Source organism: Macrosteles quadrilineatus, unplaced genomic scaffold (assembly GCF_028750875.1).
Source record: "Macrosteles quadrilineatus isolate MER2022 unplaced genomic scaffold, UCM_ALF_1.0 Scaffold_39__1_contigs__length_1060358, whole genome shotgun sequence".
NCBI classification, from domain to species: domain Eukaryota; kingdom Metazoa; phylum Arthropoda; class Insecta; order Hemiptera; family Cicadellidae; genus Macrosteles; species Macrosteles quadrilineatus.
This window is the reverse complement of record NW_026542632.1, coordinates 1,021,388-1,043,812: the sequence shown is the minus strand read 5'-3', so window position 1 is coordinate 1,043,812 and position 22,425 is coordinate 1,021,388. Positions and strand designations below refer to the sequence as shown.

The 22,425-nt window shown below is 34.3% G+C and overlaps 2 protein-coding genes across 4 annotated transcripts in view; both read right to left on the bottom strand.

Annotated features, from left to right (window-relative positions):
* Positions 1–2,266: 2,266 nt before the first annotated feature.
* LOC129005880 (co-chaperone protein daf-41-like) lies at positions 2,267–15,857 on the bottom strand. Of its 2 annotated transcripts, none has more exons than XM_054434915.1 (6): positions 15,753–15,857; positions 11,959–12,063; positions 5,813–6,384; positions 5,133–5,257; positions 4,173–4,277; positions 2,267–3,627 (listed from the first exon to the last, which is right to left on the bottom strand). In XM_054434915.1, exons 3-6 carry the CDS (start codon positions 6,166–6,168, stop codon positions 3,515–3,517), a joined length of 699 nt encoding a protein of 232 aa, XP_054290890.1. In that variant the 5' UTR covers positions 6,169–6,384; positions 11,959–12,063; positions 15,753–15,857; the 3' UTR covers positions 2,267–3,514. The 2 variants fall into 2 exon arrangements, with proteins under 2 accessions (XP_054290890.1, XP_054290889.1); XM_054434914.1 differs by lacking the exon at positions 15,753–15,857 and adding an exon at positions 13,698–13,989.
* A 2,267-nt stretch (positions 15,858–18,124) lies between these two features.
* Positions 18,125–22,425, bottom strand: part of LOC129005858 (putative ATP-dependent RNA helicase TDRD12) — a 53,168-nt gene continuing 48,867 nt past the window's right edge. Inside the window, exons 20-23 of one of the 2 annotated variants that reach the window (XM_054434879.1) lie at positions 21,671–22,242; positions 20,991–21,115; positions 20,031–20,135; positions 18,125–19,485 (exon numbers count right to left, since the gene is read on the bottom strand). In XM_054434879.1, coding sequence (XP_054290854.1) covers positions 19,373–19,485; positions 20,031–20,135; positions 20,991–21,115; positions 21,671–22,242 — 915 coding nt within the window. In that variant the 3' untranslated portion in view covers positions 18,125–19,372. Of the gene's footprint in view, positions 19,486–20,030; positions 20,136–20,990; positions 21,116–21,670; positions 22,243–22,425 lie in introns of those variants that run through there. The other variant, XM_054434880.1, reaches the window with a different exon arrangement.

Genomic DNA, 22,425 nt, shown 5'->3' with positions numbered 1-22,425 from the left:
TCAACTCAACTCGACTGCAACTCCACTCCCACTCCATCACTCCAACTCCATCCTGTCTCTAGTCTAGTCCCTACCCCACTCTCAACTCCACTCCACCAGTCGGCTCGGCACCGAGGACTGGACTGAACGACTGACGGACTGAACCTTTGCATTGCATTGAACCAAAACGATTAAGAATTAATTAGAAATTAGAATATTAGATTGCCGAATGAGAATGACTAATGACCAAGACCAATCGAATCGACCAATCCAATCCTAACCGAATCGACTTCGACTATTCGTCACCATCGTCCAACTGTCGGTTGTCGAGTCGACTCAATAGTCAATACACCAGACACCACCATAAAGAAAACACTCAACACTCACCACTCACCGTGTCTCACCACCATAAAGAAAGACACCCCGGTGTTTATGTGAGATATAAACCACGATAGTTCAATTCTAACAGTTCAATTTTAAATTCACATGAACCTGATAAAATGAAAATAGCAACAATATACCCAAAGCATAAAAAAGGAGAAAAAACTTAAAAAAAACAAACTACAGGCCAATCTCAATACTACCCACCCTCTCAAAATATATAGAGATTTAATTTTTAACCAGATAATGGACCATCTAAATTAAAACAACCTCCTAACTGAAAAACAACATGGTTTTAGACCCCAAAAATCCATAACTACAGCAGTTTTTCAATTCTGTGACTTTATAACAAAAAACTGGGAAGAAAATAACAATGTCAGGAATATACCTGGACATAGACAAAGCATTTGACAGTCTAAACTGGAAAACCCTTTTAAGTAGGCCTAAATTAAATACACTTAACATAAAACAGGATGCACAAAAATGGATCAAAAGTTATCTCACAAATAGAAAACAACAAGTAGAAATAGGCTACATAAAAAAAACATTGAACTAAAAACCAAATCTAAACTTCAACATATGACCCAAGGAATTCCACAAGGAAGCATCCTCGGCCCCCTCCTATTCATCATATATATGAACAATTTTCCAGAAAACCTTCCAACAGGAATAGACTGTATTATTTTTGCCGATGACACTACAGTACTAATCCCTCGAGATCATCACCTTATACGGAGGAATAGAAAATAGTTTAAAACATATCGAACAATTCTGCAAAAATAGACCTTAGAATCAATAACGCCAAAACTGTTACAATAGAATTTTCTGCAAATCAAACCCAAACAAAGCCCCTTTAGGTAAATAAGTTTATAATGGCTACGTTTCCAATTCTCAATCAGCAGATTAGGTAAACTGATTTATTTGGTAATGAAATTAAAGGGATACAGTTATTTGTTGAGTATTTTAGCATTAACGCCATGAATCCAAACGCTGTGCCTTCCTCGCGTTTTTAACGAATAGCTGCATTTCCCCCTACATAACCCCCTAATGTTAATACACAATTTTAAAGATAGATAAATAAGGAAGTTTTTTAGTTAGTTGAATATTCGAATATCAACATTTTACTGACTTTCTTTAGCTATAAAATTTAAACGGAATTTTTAATAAAAATCAATTTTACATTTGAAGCTATTTGCAAATCATTGTATAAAGAGTTGTTACTTTGGTATTGTGTTTAATTTGCAGTAAATTTAACCCTTTTTCAAATGATACAAGTTTTAATATATTTCAAACGTGGGTTTGGCTTATAACGTTAAATTAACAGTGAAAAGTCCTGTTATTTGAAAAAATCACAAATGACGCCATAACAGCTAAACGGTAAAGGTCAGACCAGGGTTTATATACATTTTCTGGTTTCGTTTGATGATTAGAATAAGCTGTTAAAATTAATGCATTCAGTAGTGACTCACCCTGTATAAGATTCAAATATATGGAAATTTGCTTAGTCGGCAGGTTTGCTGCGGCGGGGGTATTTCTCATAAAATGTCCGTTGTATTGACTTTATTATGTTTTTTTTTTTCAATTCTACATCCTAAGAAGCATAGAAAATAACACCCTATTGTTTGGATCCCATATTATGATAAATAAAAATGTTCCCAAAAATCACTATCCCCAATTTTTAACCTCCCTAAAATTGTACCCACCCCCCAATCACTAGGGACTCATCAGATTGAAAAAACTAATGGTATTCACTATGTTTCCAGCAAGTTTCATGAACAGACTAATTTTTATGTTTTCTACTAGGCTTTTGGTAGAATTTTACCTATACTACTTTCCTATTACGAATGTGTAAACTGTAAACTTATCACTCAGTGAAGAAAAAATGAAAATAATTAACTCACATACAACAGGTTTTAACTTGTTTATTATAAAACTCTCAATTCCTTAACCTTTCTATTGGTTTATATTAAATTAGGAAATACCAATACAATGGTTGAAAGAATTCTAAGACTAGTACTTACAAAACAGGAATAAAAAATAAAGACAAACGTATAAAGAATTTCCTTAAACATAAAAAACAAAAACATAATAATTAAATCACAGTTATAAGCATTAAAATAAGAACAATATTAACCTATGGGATAACTGCAAGTTCACAAAACCCTTTATGCAAACATATGTAGTTTAATTAAATATCAAATTACAAAATTGTTTAAAGGCTGGAAATACATATTTGAAAATATAAGTTATTTCAAGGAATCAATATAAAACTATCATTCCCTCGCTCATGAAAAGAGAATGAACATAGTAAGATCAATGAAGTTTAAATACCAATTAACTAAACATATCTTCAAATCCAGGTTGCCTAAAAATGACAATTGGTAGGCAAAGGCCCACAATTCCAAGGCATCAAATACTCTAGTATTTTACAAGATAAATGGAGATGTGAGGTTGCATTTAAATAAAATTATTTGTGGAAATTAAATTAGGTCAACAACACTAAAAGTAGAATATTCAACACATCTCAACCTGAAATCATGTTTATATAACACTTTTATGTTAAAGTAATAAAAGTACTGCACATTTGTGCCATTTTACTTTTATCCATCATATTGATAAAACATATTGGAACATATGGAATCTTCAACATTACAAGACACGATTGTGATACAAAACACACAAGCTCAGTCTGTCAGTCCTATTCTCAGTCAAGTTAAATAACAGTAGTTAGAAAACTAGTTAACTACATAAAAATAGCATCACAAGCTAGAGCAACAATAAAATGCTTAACGAGCTAAAACCAGTATCAAATTTTACAACAAACAAACTAAATAACAGTAAGAAACTTAATACAAACTTTGTTTGTACTTTAACTCTTCATAGTGACACTAGATTTTGTATACTTGCAAAACTATACACTACTATGTTTTGTATACTTGTAGGTATGCTTGCAAAACTGTCTTTTCGGGAAACTCATCACAGTCATCACTACAATTCTGTAATAAAATCTGTATCATGAAACAAAACACATATCTCTCGAAATCAACATTTCATAAACCAATCTCTATAGAAAATATATGCATAATAGGAAAAATGCTCTACGTTTCACAGCACCAAAACTGATCACTTATGGTTTCAAAGACACTAGTGCTCTTCACATGGATAACTCTGAGTTGGCTAGTTCGGACATTTCCGAAGATGCAATGGAGGTAGGTGTTTCTGTTCTATTGTCGCAGTATCCGAGTCTGATCCTCATATCTTCAAGTTCTAAGTGGGGAAAAAAGATGTAAAGATAAATAGCTCAAATAAGTAATCAATGAAGCAGAACTTGTAGGAATGTAATAATAAGAGATCTTATCCAGCAATAACATTTCTAATGTTGTTGGTTCCAATTTATTGTGTGACAAATACAAGAGCAAGCAGCAATAGCAATTCCACAAATCAAATTCATTGTGTGGTTGAACTGTCTATTAAATATAATCTTAGATAAATTGTGATATAATTGATATAAATTTGAATTAAAAGAAATAGTAAATATATGAGTGAAATAGCAGATGACAAAAGGGCTTGAATAAGCTAATGGAAGCTTATAATAAATGATTTGTTGGATCCAAGTTCCAAATTTATAAATTGGGCTAAATTTTATCCACCTATCGAACTTAGGACACACAATAGCATGTTTAAAAGAAATTGTTCTATTGGGCTGAACACTTTTGTACAAAACTACATCTATTTATCAGACACTCCTCAGATCACATTAACATTTTTTTGTGTATAATAAGAATTGAATAACAAAATTTAAAATCACTAACCTGATGCTTCACTTCCAGAATCAGGACAAACTTTTTCAAGATTCAACTTTAGCCAATGCAGCCTCTGTTCAGTCCTCGTAAGTCTTGGCCACCATCTTTTCTTTCCTAAAATCAAAAAGAAAATATTCTTTTAATTTGGGTCATCTCTTTACAGTTAGGCTAATGAATTAAAAAGAATGTGGCTGTACTTGTAGTTATAGCATAGTAAGTTTTTTCTGGGATTGTGGTTTAAATTTTGCCAATCCTCAAAGATTTTTCATTTATTTTAATAAATAGACAAAAGGCCACACTAAGTCACTTTACCTAACCAAAACAGCATACCAACAGTTATGCATTTTAATAGTTAGTTCTGAAATAGTAATCATACAAATTCATTTAGGGGCGTGCTAATTTCACGCAAGCCTACCTATGTTTAAAAAAGCTTTGAAATAAGTGTAAATCGTTAGTTCTGAGATAGTTCTATCAAAATGTTGATGGCACTGAATGGCTGTGGTGTCTATCATGTCCCTAGGAAGTGTTATTTAACGTTCCTGTCTGTGATATTCTGTGGCCCCAACGTCATGAGATTTGAGCTAATGTGGATTTTTTTTCATCTAAGCATTCTCAAATTTTGCGCCTACACTCACAATCCGCGTACTCTGGTGGATCTTAAAGGAAGCAGGGTTTGGCAGAAAAAATTGTAGATGAGCGTGACATGCTGGGACGTTTAATGGAAGAATATAAGAAAAATGATTCTCAAACCTGTATAAAAGTGGACTTCTGTATTTTTTTTAAGTAAAGGATATCAGACTTGTTTAGCCAAGAATGTTAGGTAAATAGTGTACTCTTAAATGGCAAGGGTTTACAAACATTTTAATGTACCTAATACAAGTTGTAATTGAAACAAAAACAAATGAGCAATGCTTATTTTAAGACAGGTTTTTCTCGGCCACCCTTTATATAAATATTTAAGATTTTTACCTTTTAGCATCTTCTCAAGTTTTATCTCTACGTAGAAAGCCTCTGCAGAATGTTCAGCTCGATCTCTATGATGAGCTCCAAACAGAGTCAAATCAACTTGATACATCACTCCGCTATACTTGGCACTGTAAAAAATAAACGTCATCAGCAATATTTTACATACGTTCTCCCTTTAGCTTCTCAACAACTGTTATCATGAACAAGCGGAGGGAGTAACTATGGTATTTTAAGGGTAAAATAACTAAAGTGGCAATAACTTTTGAACAGCAATTTAACAATATTGGGCTTGTGTAAATTACAAGGACCATAACATCCTTGAGAATCAGAGTTTTACATTATTTTTTTGATTTTTATGGTAAAATTACCTAAAAATATATAAATTTAATGTAACTTTTTAAGACTGTTGCACTTATGAGCATTATCTAATAAATATTTATTTTCTAACCATAATAAATTAGTTCAATACTGTAAATCTGTTACCAGAAAGAATATCTGCTACACTTGCCAAGCTATTGAGTGAAAAAAAGAGTATAAGACTGTAATTTACCAATTTATTCATAAATTTTGCTATTCAAGTAAAACAATACCACATATGGGTTGTGTATTGTTAAAATAAGAATGAAGAATCGTAAAAGAATTTTTAGTTATCTCAAGGAGTTTTGACTATAAAAAAATATTACCTGAAATTGACGTTGCCAATGTCAAAAGTGATATTGTAAGCTTCGAGGGCTGGTAGTTTTATTTGTATAAACACAAAGATATCATCCTGATACCATTCTACCATCGGGGTTCTGATTTCATCTGACTGTACAGCAACTTGTGAAAACGACAAGTCCTCATTGATGTGAGACTGATCAAGTGAGCTGTCTGATTCAGGTATACAACCGATCCATTGCAGTGTTCTTGGATCTTCATCTAGATCATCGTCTTGAAAAGCAGAGGGAATTTGTGAAAGCTCTTTCAAACGAGGACTGATGTTTTGAGCAAATGGAAGCAACGGTGAACCGCCGGACTGGCCTAGAATGTTGGAAGTCATTAGTTCCTTGACATTCCAGTTTTTCGCAGAAGTAGATAGGTGAGATTGTAAATGTCTATGAGTGAGAGGCGTTGATAAAGCCTCCGGTAGTTGTTCCACTTCAGACAAGGACAGAGATGAGATGGGAGGATTGATGGTGTTGCTGGGACATTCACTCAAGTCCTCACTATCAGCTGGAGGTAGAGCCCAGCAGGAGTTTGATCTTTCTGCGTCATCCTGTCAAACAAACAGCATCAATAGTCATTGGCTCAATAAATGAAATAGTAGCAAACTTCTACTTAATCAAAGTTTACAATGAAACAGTGTTCAGTTTGCTTTATTTGTGTATGATGCATCGCAATGGACATTTGTATATCGATTAATCCGTACTATTTTAACCAACAACTCGACACAAACTGTGAATAAGCAAGTTAACACGTTCGCGGCGGCACGTCAAATGGCGGGCGTATCCCAGGTCCGGCGCAGCCCTCAGCATCGAACAAACCCGATTGCCGCGTGTGATTGGCTTTCCAATTTCGGGCTGACAAATAGCAAATAACGTGCGAGGATGTCCTGCTTTACAACGAGAGTCGACGTAGTTCGCTAAACACCAACAGATAGCAGCACTGCTTGTAACGTAGCCGGTCCCATTGGAATTGTATTGCCAGACGGGGATTTACGGGAAGATTTACTACCAACCAACACCACAACAAAATACAGTATACTATTGAGCAGTGCTGTGCGAGGTTTCAAGTTTCTAGCTCTAATCCTGGCTTAAAAATAAATCATTTCGTACTGCATTGCAGCTTGGGAGCGATCGCACCCACCAGGATGGCATTAGGGTTCCGTATGGGAGCGATCGCTCCCATGCCGCCGCGAACGTGTTAAAAACAACCTATGACTATGAAATAGGTTCTACCTCAATCAGGTAGAAATGGGTCCGCGGAATTGGCTAACTCTGGAACTCGCTAACCCCATGTTAAGTGCCCTATCTTCAAATTTGGTCGATGAGAGGAACTCGCTAACTTGTTCGGTTTCGGAATTGGCTAACTCCGGAACCCGCTAACCCGCTCTAGAGCCGGGTTAGCGAATTCCGTCCTCGTACGGAAGTCGCTAACTCGGTCCCTCGGCGGAACTCGCTAACTCCCAATCAGAAGCCTCGCGGGCCGTCCAATGGGAGCCAAGCACGAATATATTTGGCCAGTGTTGCCGAAAGTGTAGTACCTATATCGTATCGGCACCATAATGTCGTATCCTACGATTAATTAGGAGTAAGAGCAACGCAGTCGATAAAATAAATATATTTAGAAGTATGTTTAACCAAAGAGAAGTTCTTATGATTATTAGGGTGGAAAATACATTATAGTTTTACCATAGACTAACCAACACAAGTAAACTTTACATCGCATTGTAAACTTTGAAGCTCGTTTTTCGTGTCTAGTTCATGTCCGGTGACACTGATCGCTAGTGTCGACAAAATTGTGTTTCTATTATTTTATAGTTAACTTCATGATTTGTTCCTTACTGTTTGGTTATATAACTAGGGGACGTGTTATTAGTTGTGATTAGAACATTTTATTTGGTTAAACGAGGTTTTAAATTACTGAAAACAAGAAACAATTGTAAACAAAACACGACCTCTAAAGACAGTGCACCGGACAGAACTAACAATACAACTGTCTTCAGATCATCCGTAAGGATGAGAAATGTACTAATATAAGGGAGTATGTTTTATATGTGGGTTTCTTACTTAAATAGTAGCTTATTGGTATGAAAAAGATACAATTCACATTTAATTTGGATCTATTACATGTTATGAAATATCTATTTTCGTAGTCCGCCATTTGTTTCTTTTATTCGAATAAATACCATTTTGTGAACTTCTGCAAATAAAATTATTGAGTTCGTATTTTATATATACTGGACTTGTAACCTTAAATCATAAATCATAATAAAATTTACACGTTAAACGTCATTACAGAATTACATTGTAGTGGTTATGTATTTTTAAATAGAGCTATTGAATTTAAATAAATATTTATCAATATATTATAAAGTGGTAGGCCTAATGTATTCATGGATTGCATTAAAAGTTAGTCTATGCATAAATACAACTTGTACATTTCTTTTATCGTAGGCTATTAGTGTAGAACCCGGGTCATCCTCTTAATTTTGTTGAATTAATATTAATTTTACGTCTTTTAGTAGGCTTACTTTTTAAAAGTCTGGAGTTTTTTTCCAGGCTGGTTCTATCTTATCCAAAAACAAAGCTATTGTCTATTGTGTAGCTCAGTACTGGGGAACGGTGAACCGAGCAATGGCTTGGTATAGTTTATATCGTTTGTGAAAGCAATATAAAGGAAACCCAACACTCAAATCAGGAAAATCCGTCAATCAGTTTATTAAAAATCATGAATTAAAATAACCCTGTCACGTTTTATTATATGAATATTATCTTCTCCTATTTTTTTACTAGTGGTGCTTAGGTGTACAATCTAAAAACTGTTTTAAAACATGTAACATTATTGCTAAAAAATTCAACACATTTTAGAATTAGGCAACTATTTACTAGTAGGCCTACAATGCTTTGGTTCAAACTATTAGGCCTAGATAAAAACTTAGTCTATGTCATCATATTTGTACACGTAAGTTGGACGGCTCAACGACGAACATTTAATTTAAAATCTATGAATTAATTATGAAAGTTACGATGGTTGATGACTGTATTAATTAATGGTTTTGGTTTATTACGACATTACAATTAAATCTGTTTCCGTGTTCAAGAACTTGCGTGTATTTTAGCTTAATTTCGTAGAGATTTAATTATTTATTACCAATTAAACTAAATTTTGAATATTTTTCATATTCTATTATTTTCTTTTATACTGATGGCATTTATATTTAAGATCGAAATCATAAACATTTAACTGGCCATTGTACAGTTTAATAAAAAACACTTTTTCATGATTTTTTAATTGTCTTTTAATTACTTTGGGCTAGTTATCTGTTAAAAGTGGAATTGATAACAAAAAACAATAACATTTACTGTATGTTGTATAGACACTGATATTTTGAAATACGGCAGTGTACGATTATTTTGTCGTACAAGGTTGGCAACGCTCCGAGCAGTGGGCGCGGCCGGGTTAGCGACTTCCAGAGTTAGCGAATTCCGCCGCGAGACAAAATCGAGTTAGCGGGTTCCGGAGTTAGCCAATTCCTGACTGAGACGGTTAGCCAGTTCCAGAGTTAGCCAGTTCCGCCACACGACCGAGTTAGCGAGTTCCTGAGTTAGCCAATTCCTACGTCTCGTAGAAATTAGTTTTAAAAAGAGACAAAAAACTAAAACAAAATAAGGGTATTCCTATAGGTACATTAAGTTTCAATATACTAAACTTCGTTGGGGGACAGTTTTCCTAAATTATTGTTTTATAATTAGGCTTTATATATTGCAAACTGAAACAAAATGGTAAACTGTCTTGTGTCCATTTAAATTACACATGGAATAATTATAATTTTTGTCAAACCAAGGTTCCAATTGAAGGAGAGCCAATTTATGTTGAAACAAACCCTCAGATAAAAAGGGATGGTAGAAATCAGTATATAATCTACATTAACCTCAGTTCAAGGTAACCATTCAATTCCAACCTCCTCTTCCGTTAGATTATAACCCGTTAGCCTAGGTGGGTTAGTATCGTAAAATGAAAATTTTTTTATAATTGTGCTTATGATACAAAAACATCTCTATGGCTCACAGAGTTGGCGAAACTGAAGATATCAACCATATAAAAAGCTATATTTAACGAGAACTTTCATTATTGTTCCCACTTACAATAGGTACATAACAGTTCAGTTAAGGTATTAAGGTTTTGCATTAAGAGTCTTTGGAGTCTAGCAGCTATTTTGGATAATTTCAAACAACTGCTGAAGTGTTATAGTCCGTCCGTTTGACTATGATACCCAGCGGATTATGGACCTTCTCGGAACTCAACTCACCCTCTCGCCCCGTTCGTCGGGCTGGCCGGAGACAAACAGTGACTCACCCACTGTCACAGTCCCACAGATCTGTAACTTTTGTTTTAAGTTAAAATAAATTTTTCTTTATAAATTTGAGTTCTTCATGCAACTAAAAAAAATAATGAGTCCAAACACGATGTGAATACTTAATATCTATGATCTGAAAGCAGTACAATTACTCTGTATCATCACCAGCTTTGTCCGACTTTCAGATCCGTATCCACATCGTGTTTGGACTCATTATTTTTGGAATTTCATGTAGAACTCAAATACCTATGGGCCTACATTGAAAAATTTATTTTAACTTAAAAATAAAAAAAGTTACTGATCTGTGGGATAGGGCAGATTTTTTACCTACCTGACAGTAGGTAGGTAAACTTTTTATCAGTTTCACAAGTACAACAAGTTCAAACATAAATGAAGTTGTCTCACAAACACACAACAGATTTATACTCACCTTCACTGTGTTCATTATTTGCAAACATTTTACTTATAAATAATTAGTCTTTCAAACATTAAACAACACATTTTACGTTAGGTTAGATACAAGCCTTGAATGACAATTGTTAACACGCAGGCTTAATGCTTATAGGTTACACTAAGTCGTATCAATGATAAAATCAAATTACGAATAAACTGACGTATATACAGCTGATTAAAGTCGTAGTTTCTTTAAGCGTTGGCAACTTGTTTTTAAGCATTCTCGTATTACCTGCCAAATACAATCACACTTTTTTGTGTTGTTTGGTTGAAATACTGGGGTGCGACGAAGTAAAATGACGGTGGCAAAGTAAATGCAAGAATTAGCTACTTTGTGTCCTGTAACCAGTACAAGAAAGTTTGATTTGTCAGGTAAACAATAGGAATATGTTATTTAAATATGGAATGGATCTGACCATTTTAATGAAACGTTTTATTGAGCATCCAATAATATATAAAGCAATCCAAATGGGAATTTGCTTAGTCTGCAGATTCACTTCAGCTAAGGTATTTGTGGGAATTATTTGAATGAGAACTTAATTTTTGAGTTTTCAAAGCTGAAAATATTTTAGTTTAAATTTTATTTCAAGGGCTTGAGAATAAGAAAACATAAGATTTCTAGGGTGTCTACCAGTTGATTAAACTAAATTTCAGGGACTTTTTTTAGAGGGGTACAACAACTTTAAGGGTGAATATGCAGGACCCTTGGTACCTTTATGAAAATAATACATTTTCAGTGACCTATACATGAGATAGTCGGGCATAGAATATTTTATGCCATAACAATTTGAGCTGGTTGCCCGCTCCCAAAATCTATTCGCTCTCACTGATTCAGCATTAGGCCTCTTTTAAGAGGCGTGTTTTCCGTGGGGCGGAATCTATCAGAATCTATCGGGCTTTCCGTCGGTGAGTGTTTTAACATGGGACCCTTTCATGACGGAATCTCCGCCACGTTTCAGCGTTCCGTCGAGGGCCGACGGAGGACTTATTAAGGGAATTCAGGGTGTCCACCAGGCCAACCAGGAAAAATTCATGAGTAATTCATGAGTAAACAAATCCAAGTAGGCCTAGTTCATTTTGTACTTTTCATACTAAAATTTCCAACGTGTTTTGCACCAACTCTCACAATGCTGTTTTATCGCTAACACAGCTCGCTATTTTAGTGTAGTTATTGGAAAGAGTATTCTCAGTTAAAGAAATTATGAAGAATTTATGATTACTGTAATATTGCCTGACACAAGTATTCAATTTTGATATATTGACTGATCAAATACTTGTCATAAAACTTGCTTAGTCGTAAGAAGATTGCTTCAGGACCTTCCACTACAATGACGTGAACGTCCTCCACCTCATCCATTGGCAGCCAGGCCCACTGTGGAGAAGGCTGTTCAACTCTCTTCAGCACCATCTGTTCTTCTTGAGCTGCAACAAGTGTCATGACTTTCACAAAAATCTTGGATACAACAAAATCTTAGCTATATAACACAACGTTCTACAGTACCTATATTTCTATTATCATCAGATCAAAACTGATAAAACTATCGATAGTCAAAGAAAAAACAAATGGATTAAATTATAAGAATTGATTTAAATGTGCTACGGATAAAGTTTAACCTCATGTTTTATCAGATTATATTTAGGCCTAGGCCTACATCAAATTATTTCCTAATTTGTCTGGTAAACTACCAGTAAATCACTTTTCGTCTGCTAATTGCTTCTGATTTTGGCGAAAAAAAATTAATCGACTGATCTTAGTGGGCTATTTTTGTGTGGCCTAAATAGAAATCTGTTTGACTGTACGGTACATATTTGTCTACTAATGCCTTCTTAAGTGTAGAATGAATGGAATGATAGCTTCATTATCAACTAATATAAGAAGTTTTTCTGGTCAGGATCGTTTAATATAAAAGCCCAATCTGCCAAATGATCAAAGACAGATGGGCCAAGTAGCCTATCATATCAACAAAAACTAGTGACTTTTCTCCAGATCAAACCAGCAGCATTCAGATTACGAGGCAACTATTTCCACTCACCTAACTTACTCAGGTAAAAAATACACCTTACAGATCAGCACTAAAAAAACAAACCATTCCAAGGTCCTCCAGTGATGGACAAGTCTAATCAGAGATGTGGACAAGGCTAAGTTAATTTGCGATGGATTGATAGCCTAAGTCAATGCCAAACCAAGGGCGGTCCCAGGGGGGGGCCGTGAAACCCCCCCCCCCCAAAATATTGTTTATATATAGATTAACTATTATACTAGGGGAACCTTACCAGTAATAATTTTTATTGCAAATTGTTCTACCAAATTCATTGTAGTCTTTACAATTGCGGCAAACGAAAGGAATAATTACAAACTCTGACCTAAAAGTCCAAATATTTTTTGAACGTTATGAAAAGTAGGGGAGATCGGCAGACAGATGCTTTCAGCCACACACGGCAACGACAGTGTGCGATGCTGGCGTTCAACGTTCCGCCGCATTCTTCTTCTTCATTTAATTTTTTGGCATTTTATAAATTATCATTCATTTTTGGAAAACTTGAATTGGGTATTGGACAAAGAAAAGAAGTTGTATCAATAATCAACGCTTGAAAGGTAGGCCTACAGTAGACTCCCTTTTGTCCGGACAAATTTTAACCGGACATCGGTTTCACCAGATTAAACTCAGGGGAAATGACATCTCTTTAGCACGAGAATTAATGCAACGAGATAAAAGTACGAGAATTAACATGAGTTTTAAATATTGTTATATGTGTAACAAAACGGCACGGAGGCAGCTGGACACTACTAAATCAGGAAAATAGGGGGGCCCAGGATAGCTCAGCCCAGGGGTTCGTGACGGCTCTCGCTGGCCCTCATCAAATAATATTCATATTTAGAGCACCTGATATCACTAAAAAATATCACAACCCAATTGGTACCGTATGTTGCTAGCCACGAAACAAAAGCAAAATAAAAGGGTAGGCTAGTGTCTCAGACTTAGATGCGGACTTAGAGTGACAGATTTTATTCCCGGTATAACCACAAAAACATTTCACAAAAACTTTATACTTACAAAACTTTAGTAGCGCGAGCGTTGTCCCCTTGTAAAATGCCACTGGCGTGGAAAAAATTGAGAACACTGAGAACCAATTCTTCAGGCGGTAGTAGTGACGGCAACGGTCAACTTTAGTTGGGTAGTGTAGATTAACTGTTGCTTACTGTGCAGGTATAATGCAGTCCCATTGGGTACAAGTTCTTAAACATTTCTTGGATAAAATAAGTTCTCTGGTTCGAATTCTTGGTCTGATTTTGGACATTTTCTGTTTAGCATGCCCATTGGCACCAGTTGAAAGGGTATTTTCGTAAATCAATAAGAGTGTCTTGTAATGTTGTGTTAGGGCTAACAAATAAGCACAAAACACACAAATGAAATGTTACCCTTAACCCTCCAAGTGTCCATAATAATGGTATTAATGTCCGCCCATTTATTGCGCAATTGCAGGGTTTTATTAAAATGTATGTATTAGAAACTTAAAAACAATGTCAAGTATAGGCCTACTGTTTTATATATCATTTTGTTTGGGAAATTATGGGCTTCAATGTAATATATAAAAAACATTACCGTACAAAAAAAAATTTAAAAAATTTTTCTGGGGTAAAATTTTTCAAAAATTATAAAATAAATGAAAAAAATTTATGTTTTGCGCTCAATAAATTTTTATAATTTATAAGTCTAGACAAATATTTTAAAATAGCCACTTTGTTCTAAATTTTATAAGGTTACAAAAATATAATAATATAGGCCTAAAGGAAGTAAATTTGCAAATAAATAATGGGTGAAAAACAGATTTCGTACATTTGGCATTAGCGAAGAATGCATAGCCAAACCACAGCTAGGAATCTGGCTGATAATTTACATCAATATCACTATCTACTTCTTCAGGATCATCAACCAGCCCTTCAAAATCACTTAAATCTTCTTATAATGCACCACGTATAAGTTTATCACTACTTTTTATTTTTAACACTAAAACAATGATAATCGTAATAAAACACATCAGTGATCGGTGCGAGGTTAACCAAGTTGTTTACACACGTCAGCTGTCTGCTACAATATTTTCGGAACTAAAATGAAAAGCGTCTAGAAACAGACATCAGGAGAAAGCTTAGAATCTGCTGAAAACAACGATACCAATCTCGATCAAGTTCAATCTGATTCAGTCAGTCCCAGAGCCTTCCCCGTAAATGATGTTTGTGTGTCGCAAAAGCGACGCATAACACCACGGCGGGTGTGTTGTGCGCCGATTATGCGACGCTTAACACTCGGAGGGTTAACAATTGAAGAGGCTAACCTCAAGTTACCTAGGGCAAATACTTGAAGTTAGGGTAACTTACTTAGTCTTCCGTATCTGTTGGCACAAACACCTGAATGGAAATATCGATTAGGCTATTCGATTGGTTCATTCAATATAAGTTAGATCGCTATTTTAATTCGGTTGTTTGTGTCAACAGATACGGAAATCTACCCTCAAGTTACTTAATGATTAATAAAACTTACCGTACTGTAATGAATAACTTAGGCCTAGGCTAATATAAAAATTGAAATTTCTTGTAGCCTAAATAATAGTGCTTTTAAATATTGACTTTTGTGATTATTAATGTGGATAAAGGAGAATTTCCAAGCTTATGAATGACAAAAAGTACAAAAACAAAACAAAGTAGCCTTTTAAACTATGTTAGCCTCTTAAATTGGTGTGTAGGCTTAAGTTGCTCAAATACGGTACCTAAACAAATTTTTTAAGTTACTTTTTGTATCAAGGTAGGCTAATTTATAGACTAACTTAATCCTTTAACTTTATTAGATGATAACAAAGTTGTGCAAGGCCTACTGCCTAGTACTTGAGTGCGAGGAAAATTTGCATAGGCTAGGCTTGGCTATTATTATAAAAGACAGGACATGACATAACCTACAAAAGATGTTTTAAGCTCATGCGTTGAAGATTAGACGCAGCATCACGATGTAGTTTTAAACATTAAATGAAAACATGAACCGTCCAATAAAATAAGTAAGAAGTATAACATAACAACCACACAAAATAATTGCAACTAGCTTAACTTAGAAACTTACAGGTCATTCTTGCGCTTTAAGGCCTAATTTCTTCCAAAATGAAAATACCGGCAATGGATCAATGGATTGCGGAAATCGGAATCCGGCAATTCAAAATCCAACCAACTCAACTCAACTCGACTGCAACTCCACTCCCACTCCATCACTCCAACTCCATCCTGTCTCTAGTCTAGTCCCTACCCCACTCTCAACTCCACTCCACCAGTCGGCTCGGCACCGAGGACTGGACTGAACGACTGACGGACTGAACCTTTGCATTGCATTGAACCAAAACGATTAAGAATTAATTAGAAATTAGAATATTAGATTGCCGAATGAGAATGACTAATGACCAAGACCAATCGAATCGACCAATCCAATCCTAACCGAATCGACTTCGACTATTCGTCACCATCGTCCAACTGTCGGTTGTCGAGTCGACTCAATAGTCAATACACCAGACACCACCATAAAGAAAACACTCAACACTCACCACTCACCGTGTCTCACCACCATAAAGAAAGACACCCCGGTGTTTATGTGAGATATAAACCACGATAGTTCAATTCTAACAGTTCAATTTTAAATTCACATGAACCTGATAAAATGAAAATAGCAACAATATACCCAAAGCATAAAAAAGGAGAAAAAACTTAAAAAAAACAAACTACAGGCCAATCTCAATACTACCCACCCTCTCAAAATATATAGAGATTTAATTTTTAACCAGATAATGGACCATCTAAATTAAAACAACCTCCTAACTGAAAAACAACATGGTTTTAGACCCCAAAAATCCATAACTACAGCAGTTTTTCAATTCTGTGACTTTATAACAAAAAACTGGGAAGAAAATAACAATGTCAGGAATATACCTGGACATAGACAAAGCATTTGACAGTCTAAACTGGAAAACCCTTTTAAGTAGGCCTAAATTAAATACACTTAACATAAAACAGGATGCACAAAAATGGATCAAAAGTTATCTCACAAATAGAAAACAACAAGTAGAAATAGGCTACATAAAAAAAACATTGAACTAAAAACCAAATCTAAACTTCAACATATGACCCAAGGAATTCCACAAGGAAGCATCCTCGGCCCCCTCCTATTCATCATATATATGAACAATTTTCCAGAAAACCTTCCAACAGGAATAGACTGTATTATTTTTGCCGATGACACTACAGTACTAATCCCTCGAGATCATCACCTTATACGGAGGAATAGAAAATAGTTTAAAACATATCGAACAATTCTGCAAAAATAGACCTTAGAATCAATAACGCCAAAACTGTTACAATAGAATTTTCTGCAAATCAAACCCAAACAAAGCCCCTTTAGGTAAATAAGTTTATAATGGCTACGTTTCCAATTCTCAATCAGCAGATTAGGTAAACTGATTTATTTGGTAATGAAATTAAAGGGATACAGTTATTTGTTGAGTATTTTAGCATTAACGCCATGAATCCAAACGCTGTGCCTTCCTCGCGTTTTTAACGAATAGCTGCATTTCCCCCTACATAACCCCCTAATGTTAATACACAATTTTAAAGATAGATAAATAAGGAAGTTTTTTAGTTAGTTGAATATTCGAATATCAACATTTTACTGACTTTCTTTAGCTATAAAATTTAAACGGAATTTTTAATAAAAATCAATTTTACATTTGAAGCTATTTGCAAATCATTGTATAAAGAGTTGTTACTTTGGTATTGTGTTTAATTTGCAGTAAATTTAACCCTTTTTCAAATGATACAAGTTTTAATATATTTCAAACGTGGGTTTGGCTTATAACGTTAAATTAACAGTGAAAAGTCCTGTTATTTGAAAAAATCACAAATGACGCCATAACAGCTAAACGGTAAAGGTCAGACCAGGGTTTATATACATTTTCTGGTTTCGTTTGATGATTAGAATAAGCTGTTAAAATTAATGCATTCAGTAGTGACTCACCCTGTATAAGATTCAAATATATGGAAATTTGCTTAGTCGGCAGGTTTGCTGCGGCGGGGGTATTTCTCATAAAATGTCCGTTGTATTGACTTTATTATGTTTTTTTTTTTCAATTCTACATCCTAAGAAGCATAGAAAATAACACCCTATTGTTTGGATCCCATATTATGATAAATAAAAATGTTCCCAAAAATCACTATCCCCAATTTTTAACCTCCCTAAAATTGTACCCACCCCCCAATCACTAGGGACTCATCAGATTGAAAAAACTAATGGTATTCACTATGTTTCCAGCAAGTTTCATGAACAGACTAATTTTTATGTTTTCTACTAGGCTTTTGGTAGAATTTTACCTATACTACTTTCCTATTACGAATGTGTAAACTGTAAACTTATCACTCAGTGAAGAAAAAATGAAAATAATTAACTCACATACAACAGGTTTTAACTTGTTTATTATAAAACTCTCAATTCCTTAACCTTTCTATTGGTTTATATTAAATTAGGAAATACCAATACAATGGTTGAAAGAATTCTAAGACTAGTACTTACAAAACAGGAATAAAAAATAAAGACAAACGTATAAAGAATTTCCTTAAACATAAAAAACAAAAACATAATAATTAAATCACAGTTATAAGCATTAAAATAAGAACAATATTAACCTATGGGATAACTGCAAGTTCACAAAACCCTTTATGCAAACATATGTAGTTTAATTAAATATCAAATTACAAAATTGTTTAAAGGCTGGAAATACATATTTGAAAATATAAGTTATTTCAAGGAATCAATATAAAACTATCATTCCCTCGCTCATGAAAAGAGAATGAACATAGTAAGATCAATGAAGTTTAAATACCAATTAACTAAACATATCTTCAAATCCAGGTTGCCTAAAAATGACAATTGGTAGGCAAAGGCCCACAATTCCAAGGCATCAAATACTCTAGTATTTTACAAGATAAATGGAGATGTGAGGTTGCATTTAAATAAAATTATTTGTGGAAATTAAATTAGGTCAACAACACTAAAAGTAGAATATTCAACACATCTCAACCTGAAATCATGTTTATATAACACTTTTATGTTAAAGTAATAAAAGTACTGCACATTTGTGCCATTTTACTTTTATCCATCATATTGATAAAACATATTGGAACATATGGAATCTTCAACATTACAAGACACGATTGTGATACAAAACACACAAGCTCAGTCTGTCAGTCCTATTCTCAGTCAAGTTAAATAACAGTAGTTAGAAAACTAGTTAACTACATAAAAATAGCATCACAAGCTAGAGCAACAATAAAATGCTTAACGAGCTAAAACCAGTATCAAATTTTACAACAAACAAACTAAATAACAGTAAGAAACTTAATACAAACTTTGTTTGTACTTTAACTCTTCATAGTGACACTAGATTTTGTATACTTGCAAAACTATACACTACTATGTTTTGTATACTTGTAGGTATGCTTGCAAAACTGTCTTTTCGGGAAACTCATCACAGTCATCACTACAATTCTGTAATAAAATCTGTATCATGAAACAAAACACATATCTCTCGAAATCAACATTTCATAAACCAATCTCTATAGAAAATATATGCATAATAGGAAAAATGCTCTACGTTTCACAGCACCAAAACTGATCACTTATGGTTTCAAAGACACTAGTGCTCTTCACATGGATAACTCTGAGTTGGCTAGTTCGGACATTTCCGAAGATGCAATGGAGGTAGGTGTTTCTGTTCTATTGTCGCAGTATCCGAGTCTGATCCTCATATCTTCAAGTTCTAAGTGGGGAAAAAAGATGTAAAGATAAATAGCTCAAATAAGTAATCAATGAAGCAGAACTTGTAGGAATGTAATAATAAGAGATCTTATCCAGCAATAACATTTCTAATGTTGTTGGTTCCAATTTATTGTGTGACAAATACAAGAGCAAGCAGCAATAGCAATTCCACAAATCAAATTCATTGTGTGGTTGAACTGTCTATTAAATATAATCTTAGATAAATTGTGATATAATTGATATAAATTTGAATTAAAAGAAATAGTAAATATATGAGTGAAATAGCAGATGACAAAAGGGCTTGAATAAGCTAATGGAAGCTTATAATAAATGATTTGTTGGATCCAAGTTCCAAATTTATAAATTGGGCTAAATTTTATCCACCTATCGAACTTAGGACACACAATAGCATGTTTAAAAGAAATTGTTCTATTGGGCTGAACACTTTTGTACAAAACTACATCTATTTATCAGACACTCCTCAGATCACATTAACATTTTTTTGTGTATAATAAGAATTGAATAACAAAATTTAAAATCACTAACCTGATGCTTCACTTCCAGAATCAGGACAAACTTTTTCAAGATTCAACTTTAGCCAATGCAGCCTCTGTTCAGTCCTCGTAAGTCTTGGCCACCATCTTTTCTTTCCTAAAATCAAAAAGAAAATATTCTTTTAATTTGGGTCATCTCTTTACAGTTAGGCTAATGAATTAAAAAGAATGTGGCTGTACTTGTAGTTATAGCATAGTAAGTTTTTTCTGGGATTGTGGTTTAAATTTTGCCAATCCTCAAAGATTTTTCATTTATTTTAATAAATAGACAAAAGGCCACACTAAGTCACTTTACCTAACCAAAACAGCATACCAACAGTTATGCATTTTAATAGTTAGTTCTGAAATAGTAATCATACAAATTCATTTAGGGGCGTGCTAATTTCACGCAAGCCTACCTATGTTTAAAAAAGCTTTGAAATAAGTGTAAATCGTTAGTTCTGAGATAGTTCTATCAAAATGTTGATGGCACTGAATGGCTGTGGTGTCTATCATGTCCCTAGGAAGTGTTATTTAACGTTCCTGTCTGTGATATTCTGTGGCCCCAACGTCATGAGATTTGAGCTAATGTGGATTTTTTTTCATCTAAGCATTCTCAAATTTTGCGCCTACACTCACAATCCGCGTACTCTGGTGGATCTTAAAGGAAGCAGGGTTTGGCAGAAAAAATTGTAGATGAGCGTGACATGCTGGGACGTTTAATGGAAGAATATAAGAAAAATGATTCTCAAACCTGTATAAAAGTGGACTTCTGTATTTTTTTTAAGTAAAGGATATCAGACTTGTTTAGCCAAGAATGTTAGGTAAATAGTGTACTCTTAAATGGCAAGGGTTTACAAACATTTTAATGTACCTAATACAAGTTGTAATTGAAACAAAAACAAATGAGCAATGCTTATTTTAAGACAGGTTTTTCTCGGCCACCCTTTATATAAATATTTAAGATTTTTACCTTTTAGCATCTTCTCAAGTTTTATCTCTACGTAGAAAGCCTCTGCAGAATGTTCAGCTCGATCTCTATGATGAGCTCCAAACAGAGTCAAATCAACTTGATACATCACTCCGCTATACTTGGCACTGTAAAAAATAAACGTCATCAGCAATATTTTACATACGTTCTCCCTTTAGCTTCTCAACAACTGTTATCATGAACAAGCGGAGGGAGTAACTATGGTATTTTAAGGGTAAAATAACTAAAGTGGCAATAACTTTTGAACAGCAATTTAACAATATTGGGCTTGTGTAAATTACAAGGACCATAACATCCTTGAGAATCAGAGTTTTACATTATTTTTTTGATTTTTATGGTAAAATTACCTAAAAATATATAAATTTAATGTAACTTTTTAAGACTGTTGCACTTATGAGCATTATCTAATAAATATTTATTTTCTAACCATAATAAATTAGTTCAATACTGTAAATCTGTTACCAGAAAGAATATCTGCTACACTTGCCAAGCTATTGAGTGAAAAAAAGAGTATAAGACTGTAATTTACCAATTTATTCATAAATTTTGCTATTCAAGTAAAACAATACCACATATGGGTTGTGTATTGTTAAAATAAGAATGAAGAATCGTAAAAGAATTTTTAGTTATCTCAAGGAGTTTTGACTATAAAAAAATATTACCTGAAATTGACGTTGCCAATGTCAAAAGTGATATTGTAAGCTTCGAGGGCTGGTAGTTTTATTTGTATAAACACAAAGATATCATCCTGATACCATTCTACCATCGGGGTTCTGATTTCATCTGACTGTACAGCAACTTGTGAAAACGACAAGTCCTCATTGATGTGAGACTGATCAAGTGAGCTGTCTGATTCAGGTATACAACCGATCCATTGCAGTGTTCTTGGATCTTCATCTAGATCATCGTCTTGAAAAGCAGAGGGAATTTGTGAAAGCTCTTTCAAACGAGGACTGATGTTTTGAGCAAATGGAAGCAACGGTGAACCGCCGGACTGGCCTAGAATGTTGGAAGTCATTAGTTCCTTGACATTCCAGTTTTTCGCAGAAGTAGATAGGTGAGATTGTAAATGTCTATGAGTGAGAGGCGTTGATAAAGCCTCCGGTAGTTGTTCCACTTCAGACAAGGACAGAGATGAGATGGGAGGATTGATGGTGTTGCTGGGACATTCACTCAAGTCCTCACTATCAGCTGGAGGTAGAGCCCAGCAGGAGTTTGATCTTTCTGCGTCATCCTGTCAAACAAACAGCATCAATAGTCATTGGCTCAATAAATGAAATAGTAGCAAACTTCTACTTAATCAAAGTTTACAATGAAACAGTGTTCAGTTTGCTTTATTTGTGTATGATGCATCGCAATGGACATTTGTATATCGATTAATCCGTACTATTTTAACCAACAACTCGACACAAACTGT

Bases quoted from the DNA above. Each gene is read 5' to 3' on its own strand.
- LOC129005880 (XM_054434915.1), bottom strand. From the start codon at position 6,168: ATGACTTCCAACATTCTAGGCCAGTCCGGCGGTTCACCGTTGCTTCCA. The intron at 4,278-5,132 runs GTAAAAATCTTA...TTTTGATTTTAG, and splicing joins ACTTGAGAAGATGCTAAAAG to GAAAGAAAAGATGGTGGCCA. The intron at 3,628-4,172 runs GTTAGTGATTTT...TTCCCCACTTAG, and splicing joins TTCTGGAAGTGAAGCATCAG to AACTTGAAGATATGAGGATC.